The 19,102-nt window shown below is 37.9% G+C and overlaps 1 protein-coding gene across 1 annotated transcript; it reads left to right on the forward strand.

The window, feature by feature from the left end:
• The first annotated feature begins 9,968 nt into the window (after positions 1-9,968).
• Positions 9,969-16,852, forward strand: qrfprb (pyroglutamylated RFamide peptide receptor b). Its single transcript, XM_072373625.1, has 6 exons — positions 9,969-10,455; positions 12,594-12,752; positions 13,032-13,093; positions 14,532-14,767; positions 16,078-16,175; positions 16,259-16,852. The coding sequence occupies exons 1-6, from the start codon at positions 10,089-10,091 to the stop codon at positions 16,654-16,656; spliced, it is 1,320 nt and encodes a 439-aa protein (XP_072229726.1). The 5' UTR covers positions 9,969-10,088; the 3' UTR covers positions 16,657-16,852.
• Positions 16,853-19,102: the final 2,250 nt, after the last annotated feature.

Consider the following 19,102-nt stretch of genomic DNA (forward strand, 5'->3'; position numbering starts at 1 on the left):
CTGATCATTACCTTTGTCTGGACAAATGACCTTATCGGCTCCTCACCAAACGTCTCCTCCTGAGTTCCACATTTACCCAGATCCTCCCTCTGGCTTCCATCACCACACACCTGTAAATAAACTCTGTTCTTACTCTAAATCTCCCAGTGTCCTGCGTCTGCTCTTGGGTCCTTTTTGTGTGTCAGCGAGGCACCTTGCCGTGACCGCTATATGCAAAAAAACCATTTGGAATTTCTTGAAAAGAAGGATATTGCTCCTTTTTGTGCAGATGACTTGAGCTTGAACAAGAAGTTTTGCCAGTTTGAATCTGAGACATGCAAATTGCAGATGTTTGTATTTGGCAGATGTTTCCCAAAGAATGGGATCAAAATTAGGACTAGTTATCTGTGATTGAATTGCTACAGGGCTGCGTTGTCCATTGAAACAGTGATAATTGTTGCTTGTTTATGTATTTGACAAAAGTACACACAATTTATGGTAATGTTAAGTCTGTTTCAAAGAAGTGTGTGTGTGTGGAACATAGACAAACATACTTCGTTTATATTAGATCTAATGGAAATTCATCCTACAAGTGTCAAGGTAGTTTTGTTTAAAACACAAATGTGAGCCTCTGTTTTGCATCAAATGAAAAAGAATGAATCTGACTTCGGTAAAAATTGCTCACAGTAATCAGCCACACATCTGTTGAAACGTTTTAGCCCGGAACAACAATGCTTAATGACTGACTGACAGGCCAGTACTACCACTCTCGCAGCAGGGCTCCTGTGAATACAATTACAAAAAAGAAAAAAAATTTATTGAATTGTGCAGAAAAATGTCAAATTAAATTGCAGTAAAGCTTATTACTGGTGAAAAGAAGTGGCAGGTGATTCTGTATGTAGCGCTCAGGCTAACATGCTCAGTTAACAGTGACAAGGACTGAGAACAGAAGCGACTTCTCAAGATGAAATTTAGGTTATAGTTTGGCAAGCTGTAAACATGGAACCACAATGTGGTTGTTAAGAACAGATGTACATTTCCCACCACTAACATTCCCCATCTGTTTTTAATGTTATTGTATAAAAACTAAATGTCTGCTACACTTGATCATCTTCTTTGTGTGAGATCATCTAGACTAAATAATGTACGTTTTCTTTTTTTTTATCTTTAAATTTCTTTATTTTTTCAACATGACTTTGAAGGTTGTTAAACTGTCATAGGGGGACTGTTGTGTCTTCTTGGTCTCAGATGAATAATTTCGACCTTGGTAGAATTTTCTCACTTATGAGTTTTGCTGATATCTTTGTCTGTGATGTAATTATTTGAATTCTCTTGTAACATATTTTGAATACTTGAAATTCACTTTAACTAGCACATAAACTCTGGATAGTTTTATCAAGGAGGTGTGTGGAGGTTTTTTGTTACACATTAGCAGATATTTTTATTTATGAGTGATTCTATTTATATGTATTTTAACTATTTTATTTTTTATTCCCATTTGTCTTTATCACTCCTTTTTTATGTGTGTCATAAACACATCATCGGGTTCTATCTGCAATCTGGGTTCTTCTGAAAAGAAAAGTCACAAAGAGGTTTTTAATCACAGGGCTGTGTTGTCATCCTAATTTTGGAATCTTCTCCTGTTGTGTGACACTCTCTCAACAGTATCATCAGTGGTCCTTTAAGCAGAGAATACATTCATCCATTTTCTTAATTCATTCATTTTAATGGTTCAAATTCCACCTGGGGCTAGGGCCTTTCTGTGTGGAGATTACAGGTTATCCTGTTAGCAGCTGGGATAGGATCCAGCCCCCTGATGACCCTGAATTGGATTAAGTGTGTATACAAAATGGAAGAATGTTTTTCCATTTAATTTTTTTTATTCATAACACATTGCTTGAAGTCTGCCTTCAAATCACCAACAGAAGTGTCCAGCCACCATCCCTATACCATATATGTGCAGTCAGCATAAATGCACAATGACAATAATGTTATCGTATATAAATGGTAAGAAAATGTCTTAAACACAACAACATCTTTTAGGAATGTTAGCAAAGTCGGTGATCTATACCGTGCAATGCTACTCAAAAACCTAGTTTTCACAGTTTTCTTTAAGTTTCAAAGTAGGAAAATCTTTCATTGTTTGAGACTTTTTTGAGATTTTCACACCAGACGTGAAACTGGTCACATTAAGCATTCATTGAGTCACCATCTTGATTTAACTGAAAATGAATTGAAATATGAACAAAAAGCAACATCCTACTTCATCACCACCATTATTTCCACCGTTATTTCCATGTCGTACAGGTCGTACAATGCCTTGTGCTTTCACATCATCTGACATCGCATTTCTTAGCTCTGTAAACCACCACTAACAAGACACGAATTACTTCTTTGATGATCTTTGGCTTTAAGCCATATTCGACCTGTAGCTGTTTAAAAACTGTTTATCAAAAAATAAGGTATAGCAGAAGCAGTTTCACATAAATGGTATACTCAAAGAAGAAGACTGTCTGTTTAAATGCTACATTTCAGCTCATTTCAAAGTCTTTTGATTAGCTTTGACTTCAGACTTATTGCCATTTGAAAATGAATGCACCCCCCCCCCCCCCCCCCCCCTGGGTCTGGCTTTCAAAGAAGTGTGTTTTTCACTCACACAATGAAAAACAGTCCTTTCTTTGTCTATTGTGTGTGGCAGCACATAAAGGTGGTACCCACTCTCTTTCTTTCTATTCAGTACAGGTGAGCTGTCTTTCCATTCAGTTAATTGTTGGGTTGAATGAAGAAGGGCTTCTGCTCTTTACTTACCTCAGTTCATTAAAGCTCATTTCCCAGCATACAGTTCTCTGTCAGCCTCCACAGTTGTAGCAGCAGGAAATGTGTGGCTCTCTGTCCCTCCTGTGTCTCTTGTTTTTTGTTTGTCTGCAATCATTGATCCCCTTAGTCTAAATTGTCTTTTGATTTTGGACGTTAAACTAAATTGATGATCCTGAAATTTTATCCTATTTTACCACAAACTTAAAGTTTGGACCTCGAAAGTTTAAATTACTCAGGCAGTGCACAGTGTGGTACCCTTTATAATGAGGTCCAAGAGCCGATCCAGTAGGAAGGACATCACATTGCAGCATGCTCCTAGTCACACAAGCCATAGGCTTATATAGACCCTTTTAACCTTTCTTAAGTTTCACAAAGTTCTTTAAAGTGATCCATCTCATTCACACAAAAAAGTGCTTCTACGTATAGATTTACATATGTGAAGTTCAGTGTTTTACCCATGGACTTTTCAACATGTGTTAAGATGACCACTGTACCCACAGAGCCATGGCAGCTGCTGTGACTTTAAGCATTTTTTACCCATCATAGTTGTCCATTGTAAATGAAAGAGTTGAAAAATGTGCATTTAGATCAGTGTTGTTATGCAGGGACAACAGCTGAAAGACCAGCGCAGTTGGTTGGTTAGAAGTTGTTTTTTAACTATGCAGCCTACACTTTTATAAAATATTTATATTCAATATTTCACAAAGGGATAATGGAGGAATATATTTACCATTTACCATCTACCAGAAGTTCAGGATTTAATCTAAATTTCAATTATAAGCAACCCAGTCTCATGGCAAAAGTGTGAAAAACTTGTGTTGGTTTAATCTATTGATTTGTGTCCACAGAGATTGGAGGGTGAGTGGCATTAAACCCCCAAGAGCCAAGTGAGAGAGTCAAGATCAAGTCTCATCTTGTCCACCATCACTACCTTCAAGTAACTTTACTTTTAACAGTTTTCGCATATATTCACTGTTCCCTTGTTGTTTCCATTTTTGTCTCTTTGCTGTTTTACACATTACAAATAATTTGGTTATGTGTAGGTATTAGAAAGTAGATGGTTAAAGATTACATATTAAAAAAAATACTTGGTCAAGGTTAGGTATTTAAAACAAGGCGGTTAAGATTAGAAAAACACTGGTTTGCATTAAAACTTACCCTTTGATAATGTGTCGCATGTGTAGCCTTTTTCTGTGTTACTGGTAAGAAATTAAAAGATATGCGTGTTTGATTTTTTTTTTCTAATTTCAGGGTTCCAGTTGGGGTTAGGTACAATTGTCTTGGGTCTGTTCGCTCAAACTGACAGTAAACTTTATGGTGACACCCAATGGTCAAAATCAAAATTACATAAACATATTTATCCTTTACAACTAAATTGATTTTTCTTATTGGTCAATTCACCTTGAGTTCAAGGTTTTGAAGCATGGCTTGCATATTCTAAATCCTTTTTCCTCCTTTCTATGTAATGATAATTGACAGATATATTGTCCAATGTTCAATTTTTTTGGTCAAATTGTTCAAATTTCATTTTGGAGATATTATTGAAAGTTGGAATGTTTATGGAAGGCCTCCAAGCTTGAAGTCCACAGGTTACATCTTATAGTGTCAATTCCTTCCTTAATGACACGTTGAAAAATGTCAGTAATATTTTGCAAGTCTCCTAGCTTCAAAAAAGAAAAATCCTAAAGTCTTATTTGATACAATTAATAATATAGTCTCTCCTGATATTCCTGTTTTTGGTCTGATTCTCTTTTTGCTTTACATATCCTTGGCTAAATTATTAGTTGTTACAATAATCTTCTTATCATCTCTATCCTGATGACATTCAGTTATAGTGTTCTTCCAAAGCCTCAGAGTTTTATAAATTGCCTAGTTAAAGTGATTAAGTGATTGCTCCTAATCACGTGACTCAAGAACTTAGGTGGCATATCAGCAAGATATAGACAGAAAGTCACACATCCCTCCAGTTTTGGCTTCTCTTCATTGGTTGCCAGTAAATTTCAGAATTCAATGTGAAATTTTAGTTTTACGTGTTCAAGCTCCCCAGTATATATCTGACATGCTGAAACTTAATTCTTCTTCAGGGGCTCTTAGGTCATCAGGTCAGAGGTTGCTGCTGGCACCACGCACTCGATTCAAAACTTGTGGGGATCGGGCTTTTCAGGCAGTGGCCCCAAGGTGGTGGAATTCTCTTTTGTCTATGCTGCACAGAAGTAGAAAAAGAAGCTGAATTTTTTAAATTTTTTTATTTTTATACTGACAAGCTTTCAGTTAACTTGGTGTTTCTATTCTGTTTTTATTGTAATGATCTGCTATAATTTTATTTCTTTTTTCGTTGTGAAACACTCAAACTTTTATTCTTGAAAGGTGCTATATGAATAAATTTTACTTACTTGCTAAGATAGAAATGACAAGTACAGTGTTTGAACATTGCTGACCATTGTAAGCCTTTTGATTCATACCAGATTATTGCATTCACACGTATTAAATTACAAGGCTGAGTGCCAGTTTTCTACAATATCCTTGCTTTCAGCATCACTATGAATCACAAACTCCTTGCAAGTTGCTTTCTTGCATTCTCTGAGCTGTGAGGAAAAAGTGCCGTCCAAAAGGATCTGTCTGCAGGCATTGAAATCATTCGACTGAAGTACCAGTAACTCAGGTTAGTCTCATTATTTCAAGTCAATTTGTCTGTGGTGGAAGGGGTGTTCTGGGGCTTTCCTTCAGAAATATATATCACTGTAGAAATGCTTCTTACAAGTTGAAGTACTGCAATGAAATTGTTTAAATCCCCTTGAAATTGAATTTGATATATTTGAAAGTCCGTATATGGTATGTCTTGCAGTAAATGTCACCTTTATGTCATCTTGCCGAGCAATGATAAGAAAAAAAATTTAAAAATCCAATTTCGTAGATATTCTAATGGGTAGGTATACAAATGATAGCTCAAACCAAGGTGAGGCACAGAAGAAGGATCCGAAATTCTCAAAACATTCTCAGGCTTTGTTCAGTGTCTATACTGTAATTAGCACAAATATTTTTTACAGTGAAATGTTGTCTTTATCCCAGAAATGGGAAAAAATTGCAAAATGACGCATGATTTTTTTTTTCTTTCTTTGTTTTGTTTAGTATTTTTAATCCAAAATCTCCTGGCACCGTGTCTCATACATACTGCCTAAGTACTGTAAAACATGAAATTAAAATTTGACACATTGCATTCTTTTTATGAAGATGTGACCTTGCAACATATCATTGGTTTTCTTTTACCTGATTTCTTAACATCAAGCTGCGCGAGCTTCTCCTCCACATAACTCTGAACAGAGCTGTAAAAGCTAATATATAAGACAAGCAAACCTAGTTTCTGAGGAAACAGACATTAGCAATTGTGTGTTTTAACAACATTGTGAAAAGTTTTACTGCTGAATGTATGGATGTTTTATAACAGTCACAGTTACCTTAGCAGTTCTTGCTAGTAATTTTGATAAATGCCATGTTCCATAACAACATAAAGCTGTTGTAAAATGAATCGTATGTCACAGGACAGAGAAATTCATGGTTAATGCTCTCAACAGTCACTTGGTCAATTTAATATCATTCAATGCATCAGGTCTGCCATGAATATGCCTTTTATGAAGCGGGCGGTGTTCAGGTTTTGTTTGCTATTGCAGAAATGCAGCTCTGATTTATGTGTATTACTGACATGGTAGAGTGGGTGGAGAACATTATATAAAGTGGTTTCCAATATTCTGCTCCTTTGTGTAAGGGAACGACTAAATAATAGGAATGCTTCTCACTTTGAACTAATACAGAACAAAACTCTCCAAACTACAGTCAGCTCTGGGGAAAATAAGAAATAGATGCACATGATTTACAAATTTACACATTTTCTTGTGTTAGGGCTTTTGGTTGGTGTATTTGCATTAATTCTTATGCAAAGTTAACATGACTTTGCTTGACTGTTTCCTCGTTTGCTGCAGTTGTCTTTGAAAATCGCAATGCAATGGTTACCTAACGTAATGAGAGTAACAATGCTTTTATATTGGTCAAATTTAATGTTTTTATTTGCACAATTAAGGTGAGGTAATCTCAATTGAAATCCCTATTTGCTTTTTAAAGTTTTATCATTTCAATATTCAGAATGATGCAGAAAGCTTGGTGGAAATAAGTTTATGTATCAAAACTTTTTAAAATATACAAAACGGGTATTATTGGGATGCTGCTATAATTTTCAGAGTAAAAGTGAAGGAAACCCTTTAGAAAATATTTTAGATCAGTGTGCACATGTGGATCAGCAGGTACTGTGGTTATCCTCCAACCAGAACGCTGACAGTTAAATTCCAAGCTTCCTGCTCTTAAAGTGCCCTTGGGTAAGATATCAAGCCCCACATTGCCTTACCGCTGTGTGTGTGATTGTAGAGAACACTGGATATATGCACACAGTACATATACTTAATAAGAAGTGATGTATAGCTGTGTGTGCTTGAAGATTTCCTTTCCTTTTGTTTGTGTCAGAGATGACAGTTGTTGCAGAATCCCCCCCTTGAATCAACTAACACGTGTATAATAATCAGAGAACATCCGTTCATTTAAACTTTAGCTAGCTCTAACTTTAGGAAGAATCTGTCAACACTCATGTACATAATGCAATGCACAGTTTCAAAATCTGCTCATGCAGCTGAAGAAAAACTGTTATGTGCACTTCACAGCTAAAGGAAAAACAAATGAGGAGTGTCTACTGTAGGATCGCAGATGATGAGTTGCAATGACACTGAATGCAGCTATGACTTTACAGGAGACGCGATCGTGCAGATTAATTGGATTAAAGGAGAATAAGAGGAAGATTCGCAGCTGCAGTGAGCAACAAGTCAGGAATAGTGATGCAGCACATGCTTTTCAGAATTCAGAAGGATGACAAAATCCATGAGTGTTCTTTGGTCATGTGTATTGAAGCCCGCGTGGAGTGTGCCCTTTTCTTTGATTAAAATGTTTAGTCTGTCAGAATGTGAGGGATTTTGTGCAGGTAAATGAAGTAGTTGAATAAAAAAAATTTAAAAAACATTTTCACATCCCAGAGAGAAGTGGACCTCAATGATAAAGTTTCAATTTGATGTATTTGGACTTAAGCCCATTGCAGATCATGAATCATGTTACAGCCTTTTACATCAGACAAATTACCAGCATCTTCCTGTGCTGTACAACTAAAAGATTCATACATTCCTTTTGGGATTTTCTCTAAAAGCAGAACTTTGGATTTTGTGTTATAAAATGATGCTGTATCGCAAAGCTGGTACATAATTATTATTCCACTGTTTCTGTAATGATCACATATTTCAAAGGTTTATCACACATATCATAGCACTTAGGATTATGTGCAAGAATGACTAATTGGTATGATAGCATATGAATGTTACTGCATGAGGAATGTTAGTCTTCTCTAAAAACTTACAAACACATCTGCTTTGAGAATCTTATTATTTTGTTGCTGCAGATTCCCTGTGTCTCCGTGCATTTCTCCTTTATGTTTCTTCACCCACTGGGCCCTCATTCTTTAACCAAACAAAAGCACTCTCCTTGCATCCAAGCGACTCAGTTTTTGTCTCGTCCAACTGCAGAATTAAAGCTTAGGATTTGTGTACCTGTCTTGGAGAATTGGGTTCTTCTTCATCTTTGTCCATGAAAACATGCCATGTGGAGGGTCTGCTGGAGTGTTGGTCTTGAATGCATACATTCATACATAGAATTGCATACATTCTTTAAGATGGTCTTTAAGATAATATTAAAAGATCACCATATCTTTTAATACCAGACAATCCCTGAAAAGGAGGAAGTAAACATCATGCTTTCTGGAAGAAAATATAGCTCTGAACAGCATTGGACCTTCCGTCAAGACAATGATTAGAAAACAACACAAACAACAACAGAAAAAATAGGAATCATATCAACATTTTGAAGTTACAGAATCAAAACCTGTATCCTATGTAGGATCGGTGAGAGGAGCTGAAGGAAAGAGGCAGGAAGGCCTGCAGACTCAAAGACCTGGAGATCAATGCAGACGAGCAGAGGTTCATGGTCCCAGTGGGGATGTGTGGAAAACTTGATAGCTGTCATTGAAAATGAGGGCTTTCAGTTGATTACCTTTGAAATGTTTGAATAATTTTTGAGTCTTGCAAATGTAGGCTAAAAAATTTACCGTTCACAAAAACAATGCTTTATTTTTCATTTATATGCTCAGCAGCCAAAATAACCAAAATAAATGTAAAGTGGGGGGTCCTCTGAGCGAGAAAACAAGGTTACTTAGCATGTCCATTTGGTAACTCATCTGTCACTTGTTATATATAAAATTTTGCCAGATACAGTTTTCATTGTGGGACAAATTCAACCTTTTCTCTCCTAACATGCTAACGTTTGGTCAGGAGCCCAAATATATCAGTTTTGAACACGGAGGAGTTTCACTTTTGGACGTGCAGGATTTGAAGAGTTGATAACATAACAGTCTAAAAGCATTTTGCCATGGCAGCACGGAAAATGTCAAAGAAGCTTTCTGCAATAAAATGGATGGTTAGGTGTGTATTTAACACCTCACTGAACAAAGTTCCTTTCTCGTGTAAAGATGTAGGACAATAGTTTAGGAAAGCAAAATAACGACAGAAAAACTGTCTCATAACTGGACTGTTCTGGGCTGGGCTGTCCATCACCTAGACCTGGAGAAGGATAACTAATAATATGTAGCAGTAGGTCAATTCAAAATCAAGTTTGCCAGTGACACTGAAAATATTTTGTTTAGACTTGTCTGTAAAAGGTTCAGACATTATAACAATTCACTCATTGAGGATAGAGTTGCATTTTAAATATTAAATCTCAACAGTAACTTTTCAGCTTCAAGGAATTCTACTCCTGGATGAAAGCTATTGTTCATATAAAAGTTGGCATGGATACAGATCATTAAGGGCTTAACTTCTCATGTACACGGGTATGGTTGTGCGTTTTAATCCACACATGCCCCTTTCACAGTTATGTGACTGAAATATGTAGCTATTCGCACACACACACCTTGGACATTCAGAAAATACACGCGACGTTCTTTTTTCACACGCGCTCGCAAAGAGAGAGAGTCCACCAGCTGCAGCAGCAGCAGCAGCAGACAGCAGCTGTTTTTGTTGGGTTAAAGAGGCAGCAACATCCAGATGCACCTGTAGGTGAAGGACAGTTTCGGCTGTGAAAGCCTCACTGATTTCGTCTTTCTGTTCCCAACCAAAGTTCCTTTTTTGGAACTGAAGACAGTCCGTATCAGGATGGCAGCAGCTTCGGCAGACTCGGGACAGGGCTCCTCCAAAATAACTCCTGAAGGGCTACAGGAAATGCTCCAATACTACAACCTGAGCCGTCAGGAGTTTATCAACACCTACAACATCCAGCCGCTCGTCTACATCCCCGAGTTACCGTACAGCGCCAAGACCACCTTCGTGATCATGTACGTGGTGATTTTCGTCCTGGCACTGGCTGGGAATAGTTTGGTCATCTACATAGTTGTGAAGAAACGGGCGATACAGACGGCGACTGATATTTTCATCTGCTCCCTCGCGGTCAGCGACTTGCTCATCACTTTCTTCTGCATACCTTTCACTCTGCTGCAGAATATCTCTTCTGAATGGTTCGGTGGTGAGTTTCAACTTGTAGTAAGCTACTTTTTTTTTTTTCGATAAAAATGTTGCCTTATGGGAACTCAACAGGCAGAATAAAATGTTGTCATTTAGTATCTCACTTCCAATAGGAAACTTCATTAAACTGTGCTCATGGTGGAAAATTGGAGTGAGATCGCCAATAAAAATACATAGTCTACATAGAGATATACTGAATTAGGTCGTAAGCCTTCACAGTCAAACGTATTAATAAAAAAATGCATAATGAGTTCAACTGAGTGAGGATTTGAAGTAAAAAAAAGAAAAAGGAAAAAAAAGTTTGGCTAATTAAGAGCTTACATTGTGTGTGTTAATTATTAATTAATTATTAATCGATTAATTATTGTAGCACAATATAACGACCACGTAATCTCAACTGAAGTAGAAGCGCAATAATGAAATCCTGGCTGCTGAAATATCAGTGGGAACTCAGGTTATCACTCAAAATACACATAACCAAGAGCAAACGTGTCAAATTATGCCGCGAGCAAGCAAAGAAAACATTGATTCTTTCTGGGGATGATGCTCTGAATGGAAACCCGAAAGCCACAGCAGGAGCAAATACACCGAAATGCCAGATAAGCCCCTGTGTCTCCCCAAGGCTGACTCGAGAAAAAAAAAAAGAAAAAAAACCTCTTGATGTAGATTTATTTAAAGTAGAATAATAAGATCATTAAACTGAGATGACAAGCACAAGACTATTCTTTGACACTAGAATATTATGAGCTATGAAGATCACTGTCCTGGCATTTGCAATGCTGATCCAAAAAAGAAGTCATAATAATGAGGAAGAGCTGTGCTGCTCGTGTCAAATGAGAGTTGACACAATAATGAGCACTTATGGAGTTATGGCTTACATACAAAAAAACTCTTTTTGATATTCCTGGACAAGTTCAAAGAGGATTCGTGTCTTTGAAGTTTTAGGTTGAGGTGCTGTTGGTTCACAGTGTAGGAGAGGTTGTTCTTGAACAGTTGCCCTGCAGACCATTTAGGTGATTAGGTGCATCCAGGGGTTGAAAAAGTGTATGATTAACTGGTTAGTGTTAAAAAAAAATGCCAGTGATGTAATTTTTTATTTTTAAGCTTTCTCTTTTATTATTTGCCTTAAAAAATCTTAATCAAGAACAACAACAAAGAAATGAAACACAAACCAACAAAAACAAGGCCTGGGACTGACTTACTACCAGATGAAAGCATTCCTGAAGTGCAGACAAGATCTCCATGAGTTATGATGGAGATGTTCTAAGATTATAAGTCCAAAAAGTCCCTTCATGCAACCTCTCAGGTGGCCAAGCTTTGATTCCGAAGACGCAGTCCCAGCAAATGCACAAATGCATATACCCATTTTTTTTTTTATAGGATCTATTTAGATCTGTAGAAAAACTTCTAAATACATTGGCTAAAGGTCCATTTATGGTTAAAATGAATGTGTTTGTGTGTTGGAGTTGATATTATATGAACAAACATGTTGTAATTGCAAAATTGAAACAGTTCTTTAATGAGAGTGTGTGGGGAAGCAATTTGAAGTTGGCAAACATGCAAATGAGATTTTCCATCTTTTTTGCAGTTTTTTTCTCAATATAAAGCACATGCAAATGTCCACAGTCCACAGTATGATATATGTCAATTTTCTTTAGCATGAAGCTGCGCAACCTGATTGCATCCATGACTTGTGCAACGTCTCCTCTACAACACAAAGAGCTCAGTCACCACCTCTTTGACTCAGCACTGGCTTGGAAAAGTAATTGTGTTGCTGTTCCAGTAATACTACAGTTCTCAAACACTGTGACCAACAGAGCTGCCGCAGAGTGTATCACAGCAACATCACAGGCAGTTTAAAAGATCTGTCATTCAGTTCAAGGTACATCAGGGTAGAGTTTCATGAATGTTTCTCTCCTGTGCTTCATTATCTGTGAAATACGTGTGATTACTGTGCTGTGTAATCAGATATGCTTGCTTGGTCACTTCAGTTCATTTCCCCACAGGAAGATGATGAAGAGCACGTCCTCTTTGCTCATTGCTGATCTAATAATAAGAGTCAAGTCCACTTGAATGCAAATTTTAATTTTCTGCTATTTCTCAGGACCTTATTGTCTCATCCCTTTGCTTTTCCTGTAGGGGTTCTGGTTTGCAAAACTGTTCCCTTTGTGCAGACTACAGCCATAGTGACAGGCATCCTCACGATGACCTGCATTGCCATTGAGAGATACCAAGGCATTGTCTTCCCGCTGAAAATGAGGCGGCAGTACTCACCCAAAAGAGCGTACAAGATGTTAGGTATCGTATATCTCCCAGAGTGGTTCATTATTGTGTTTTGAGGAATATGAATTAGAGACAGTATCTCTGTGTGGAAAGTAAAAAAGCATTTATGTTTTGTGAAAGTTGGCTTTGTTGTATATGTCGGCTATTTTAATTCTACTTCTTTGCAATCTTTTGCAATGCACTGGTCAGTGCATTTTACTGTATTTTTTTTAACCTGCATACCTTATATTTTGGATGTACTTGAAGCAGGAGACTGCTGCCTGTTTTTGTTACATGTTTGTTTGCACCCTGCAGGGCTTGTATGGATTGCCTCTGTAATAGTGGGTTCACCAATGCTATTTGTGCAACAGCTAGAGGTAAGTGCCCATTAGAGCAACCTGTTACAAATGACTTTCTGTAGTTTCTGTTTGCTGGTAAACTGTCAGAAATTTTATGGGTTTCAAAAGAGCACTACATTGATTATGGCAGATTGAATTGTATAAATGTAATTTATTGTTCTCAAGATAGCAATATTATTATACATTCCAGGTCTTTGTCCCACTGCTCCTAACTGATGTGGTTTAAAAAAAAGTTTGGCATCAGTGTTACAAGCTTTCAGCCCCTCGATAAGTCAAAGTGATATAGCCTTAAAGTTTTAGGAAGATGATTAATGATTGCGGCTCACATTTTAATCGAACCTGACACATTTTTTGTATATAAGGGCTTATACATACCTTGAGAGGCAGTTTGTTTCCCAAGAGAGTAATGAGATCTCATTAACAAGACAATTCATCTTGTAGTTTTCAAGCTACACCTTTCTAGTTCAAGCAAATTGCAATCAGGTTTTAGGTGTGACAACATCTCTGTAAGTGTTCAGCATAAAATACTAAGTGTTAATAATACGAGAGCTAAAAAGCATCATTAGAGCTAAAGATAATGTTTTTTTAACTAAAAGAAAAGCAAATAACAAGACTGAGAACAGTTTTTGACCAAATCACACTCCCACAAACTAGCTTCAGCAAGAGTTTGGCATACCTACTTTTCAGCTTTTGTATTAACTTGAGTCCAACATGGCATTCTTACATCTTCGTTCATGCTAGACCGGATCCACCATCCTGTACTATACTATACAGATATGTCATGAAATGCTGGCGGTTGCTGCCGTTCGTTCATAAAAAGCACATTTCTACCATTTTGTAGCCGCTATCTCAATTATCTCTACACAAAACATGCTTTGGAGTTGAATTCTCCTCACAATAGATTCACACTTGACCTGCACCTCTCCCTATCTTACAGCTCAATCAAGCCAATCGAATCACTGCCATCTGCAAAGATCAAAGATGGGTCCCTTGGCTGCAACTAAAAATACTGCCTGTAAAAAGTTATGAACAGAAATGGTGACAAACACTTCATAACCAGGCTTTATTAGCAGTAGGTGCTTGGGGAAATTTGAAATGCGTTAATCCCGCATTCAACTCACTTTTAAGTCCTGGGTGGTTTCACTGATGGCTGTAAATGATATTCTTGTCAAATATGGAATCTTAGTTCGAACATTGGTGATGTGCTGCCATAGAAGGTCTGCCTTGAACCCACAACTTATTTCACATCTTGTTTAGCACTGGTTACCCCAAATGTGGCCGACATCTACTACTCTGAATCTGGCTGGATAAAGTTCATCACAAGGCCATTATACATCATGTTTGTCAAGAAATCACATTAAAGAATTAAAGAAATAAATACCAGCTTTCAGTCAGAACCACTTGATCTGTGTTGAGTCTTGCAGAACTAAACGCTTTTATTCCTCCCTTTCTCCAGGTGAAGTATGACTTCTTGTATGATCACTACCATGTGTGCTGTCAGGAGAGTTGGAGTTCTCTCACCTATAGGCAGGCGTACACCACCTTCATCATGGTGGCTCTTTTCCTGCTCCCTTTGGCAGCCATGTTGTTCCTGTACACACGCATTGGCATTGAGTTGTGGATCCGCAAGAGGGTGGGTGATGCTTCTGTCCTCAACACCATGAACCACAGAGAGATTGGTAAGATCTCAAGGTGAGTACGACAGCAGGGGTGACTACCCCCAATTTTTAATCATCATAACAGGCATCTGGGCACAAGATGATCTCAGATGGACAAGACAGAAAGTGCACATATGTTCTGTGGTCAGATGAGTCCATGTTTCAGTTGCTTTGGAGATAGAACTAACATCTGGTTCAGCCTGCAAAGATGACAGATCATCCAGATTGTTAAAAAGTAAGACTCTGCAATGGTTATGGGGTGCACAAGCGACCACTGATACAGACAGACAAAATGTTAGAGAGACACATACTACAGTTAAGGTAACATTAACATTAACAAGTAGGTTTGCATTTTTTTTCAGCAGGACAATCCCAAGGCATATTCTGCATGATTTACAACAGCATGGCTTCATAGACACAGTGTGTGTGTGTTTGACTGTTCTTCCTGAACTCCACAGTTGTCTACAAATTGAACATGCATCATGAAGAGGAGAATGGCATGGCGACGGCAACAAGACAGTTGAGCAACTGAAATCTTACAATAAGCAAGGATGGGTGCAGATTTCTCTGACAAACGACAAGTATTTGTAACTTCGCTTCCCAAATGATCAAAACATGATATTTACATCTTACATTCAATCACTTAGAAGATGCTTTTAGACAAACTGACGTACAAATGAGAAAATAATATTTAGGCCTACATGTAGTACGGAAACCTAGTCTATAAGCGAAGTGCTAAATCGTTGTCAATTGATTTAAATGATAGAGAACAAGTAGAACTGATGCAAAGGTGGAAGTGAGTGTAGGTTTAGTGTGTTTGTGTTTTATAGGTGATTAGGAGAAGATGTGTTCTCAGAAGATGGAGTAACAACCTTTTCTCATATTATAGAATGGTGTCCACTGACCTTCAAACATGTACGAGAACTCCATAGAAAAGTTGTTTTCCTGTGTACATGTTTGATATGGGATAAAGGGAAAAAGACTAGAAAATTAAAAGAATTAGATTCAAATTTCTTCATTTACTGATCAAACTCAACAACTGAAAATGGACTGTCATATCAGAAGAGACACTTGTTATTCTTGGTTTGCTGTGTTATACAAGGACTGCAAAACAAGGGCAACCTGGAGTACATTCAAGGGTGTGACTGCCAGGGTCCTGATTCACTTTTGCAGCTTTCTGGCTCACTCACATCTCACCTTGATGGAAAAAGAGTTTCATCAGTCAATTTTTATGTCACACATGTTTCTTTACAGATAAAACCACAGAAAGAGATGTGTTACATTTGTCACCTAATTCTCTATTCACGTGAGATTTTTCTCTTTTTTTTTTTCCACCTTCAACAGGAAAAAGAAAAGAGCTGTTAAAATGATGGTCACTATTGTCCTGCTATTTACCATTTGCTGGGCACCATTCCACACAGTCCACATGCTGTTCGAATACTGTAAGTAATACTTGATTCATTTAAAGATAGATCATTAAAATGATCCCTATTTCTTTTTAAGTGCAGTTTCTCTGTGTATGCAGACGATCTGGAGAAGAAATATGATGGAGTAACTCTCAACATGATCATCGCCATTGTTCAGGCCATCGGGTTCTTTAACAGCTTCAACAATCCAATCGTGTATGCCTTCATGAATGAGAACTTCAAGAAGAGCTGCGTCTCTACCCTCTCCCACTGTATCCGAAAGCCTAACCAGCAGGGTGCTGCCATTGTGGCACCAAGATTGAGCGTGCAGTTCATCAAGCCCCAAAGCAGAGAAGCCTTCATTAAACCAGATGAAGGTAATGGCTCCGAGCAACGCTCAGCAGAGACAGGTGCTCCATGCTCATCGCATGCTGAGAGCTCCCTGGAAATAATAGGAGAGAAAATCTCAACCATCCAAACAGAGCTCCCGGCACACAGTTCCTCTCAAGTCAAATGAAATGGGAGCTGCTTAAAGGTCTGGTGCTTTCACTCTGGAACTCAACCTTACTGTTTGCTGTCACCTGCTGGAACACGTCACCTGCAGCTGCAAATGTCAAATGTGATTTCAAGTCTCACACTTGTGGATCAAAGAGTCAAAAGCTCAACAGTACCAGGAGCTATAAGAAGCATTTTCACATAGGTGTGCTGCACGGCAATAAGAATATGAAGGGACATTCAAAAGAAACAATTTTCTGTAAATACTTGGAGGCACTAAATCAGTGATTGGTTTGTTATCCAAATTAAGAAATCTTTTGTGTTGTCTTGAGAGTCTGCAACAATCAGCCTCTTTCATTGAACTTCAAATGACGTGTGGGAGGAAACCACGTTCTGTCTCGTAGCAAATGTTTCTGCAGCTTTCTGCTGCAAATTCTCAAGCCCAGCTCATCACATAGTGACGCTTGATCAGGAAGCTCCCCTGCCAAGGTTTTGTCTTGAATATCTTAACTTGTTTGGATTAGATAAAGGATGCTGAGTTTTGATGTAAACAGTAGTTTAGAAAACCTTGGTGCCAAACCATTTACACAAATTTCCTTTCATATTTCATATTAGTAGTAAAAAAATCTACATGCATTGGAAATGGAAAATGTCAGCAAAGCTTTGCGCAATAAAATATATTTCATTGGGTTTGAAAGACCTAACCATAGTCCTCTCCTAACTTTAACCAAATGTTTTTAATGTGTGACAAAGTAGTTGGCTGCAGTAATACAGAAAAAGAAGTGAAAATAGTCAAAAGCCAGAATGGAAAGAAAATACTAAGACACAAGTCCAGCGCTTGGGAGTCAGATATTTATCCCCCTCCTCGCCTCCAATCTATTTACACAGTCTGTGTTTTTTGGCCATCCAAAGCCATCCACATGGAGCGACATTTTACTGTGGCCATTAACTATTGGTGTAGCCGATGCATCAGTTATCACAGCAGAAAGAACTGATGAAAAACTGACAGGAAAGGCTCTAGATCAACTGTCACTATGCTTCGAGTTGGGAATGAGCATGTGTTGCACTGTCAGAAGAGCACTCTTCTTTACGTTAGCCACTTTAATTACTCTGTGTACGATGTGAAAATATTTCATTTAGATGGCCTGCTCAGCAATGTTGAGCTTGGAAATGTATGTCTTTAAAACTGAACTGAATGTACCTTGTGCAGTGAGAGGCTCCTAAATCACCACACAGGATTTTAATTTAAATTATCGCAATGAGAAAAGAAACTGCTTTTACATTCATGGTTCAGCACGGATCCTCAAAACGCATTAAACTGCTGCATAGTGTTCTTTTTACACACAATGGCCCCTCCTTTCAGCCGAAACTCGTTTTGTATTTCAATGGCAGGTGAGCGAAGATGAAAAACATCCATGCCTCTGAAGTTGTTTTATTATGCTGTGATCTCAAGGACTTTAATGCATATAGTGGAAGAAATGTGCATATCATGTCAACCATTTTGTTACAAAATACAGGAAGATATGTAGATGACAATATGTTAGACAGCAAGGCCTTTTTTGTGTGTTTTTACAGAATTTTGGTTTATTGAAAACCCACAACTGTGCCACTGATGTTTAAGCTTTAATCTTAAAATGTACACAGTTGTCCTTGACAGACCATTATTTATCACATGATCCATTATATCTGCTGTAATATCGTTAGACTCCCTCTTCCACTGTGAGCTACTTCAACACATGAGTAACAACATTAGTGACACCCCATGTCACAAACTTTTCCTTTCACCGTGTTATGAAATAAGGATGGAAACACCTTGATCAGTCCTCTACAACAAAATAGGAAAGTTACTGTTTTTTTTTGTTTGTTTTTGTTTTGTTTTTTTTGGGGGGGGGGGGGGGGGGGGGGGGGTGTTGAATAGCTGTTATTTGACATGTTCTGGCAAATTGCCGTTTTCATATGCAGATGGGTGACAAATTAAAGGACAAAGCTGAACCCTTGAACCCTGCTTTGAGGGGATCAGATGACACTAATAACCTTTTGTGGTGTAGGGAGATGTGCTTACATGGGTTGGGTTCCCTTCAGAGGGTCACTGCAAATTTGAAGAAGAAAAAAAAAAAAGGTTATTTGCCATTACAGTACGAAACATTTCTACCTTGACGGGAGTGGTCTCTTCGAGGGTGAAAGTATCTCTGTTTACAGAGCCCAGTGGGTCGCTGGATGGTTTCATGAGTACGCAAATTATGGGAATGATGTGTTGTAGCATTCACAGTCATCAGATCTCAACCCAGTTGAGAAACCTACAGAGGTTTTTAACAGACTTGTAAAAAGACTTTTAACAGACTTTTAACAGACTACATAACTATGGTTAAAACAATACATCTTTTGGAAGAACAGTGTTTTATCTTCCTTTTGAAGTTCCACAGACTTGGCGAATCATTGCCAAGGTGCAATGATTTACTGAACTTGAA

The sequence above is a fragment of the Leuresthes tenuis genome, unplaced genomic scaffold, assembly GCF_036924035.1.
Source record: "Leuresthes tenuis unplaced genomic scaffold, fLeuTen1.0.hap1 SCAF_20, whole genome shotgun sequence".
NCBI lineage: Eukaryota > Metazoa > Chordata > Actinopteri > Atheriniformes > Atherinopsidae > Leuresthes > Leuresthes tenuis.

Bases quoted from the DNA above. Each gene is read 5' to 3' on its own strand.
- qrfprb (XM_072373625.1), top strand. From the start codon at position 10,089: ATGGCAGCAGCTTCGGCAGACTCGGGACAGGGCTCCTCCAAAATAACT. The intron at 10,456-12,593 runs GTGAGTTTCAAC...CTTTTCCTGTAG, and splicing joins CTCTTCTGAATGGTTCGGTG to GGGTTCTGGTTTGCAAAACT. The intron at 12,753-13,031 runs GTATCGTATATC...TGCACCCTGCAG, and splicing joins AAGAGCGTACAAGATGTTAG to GGCTTGTATGGATTGCCTCT.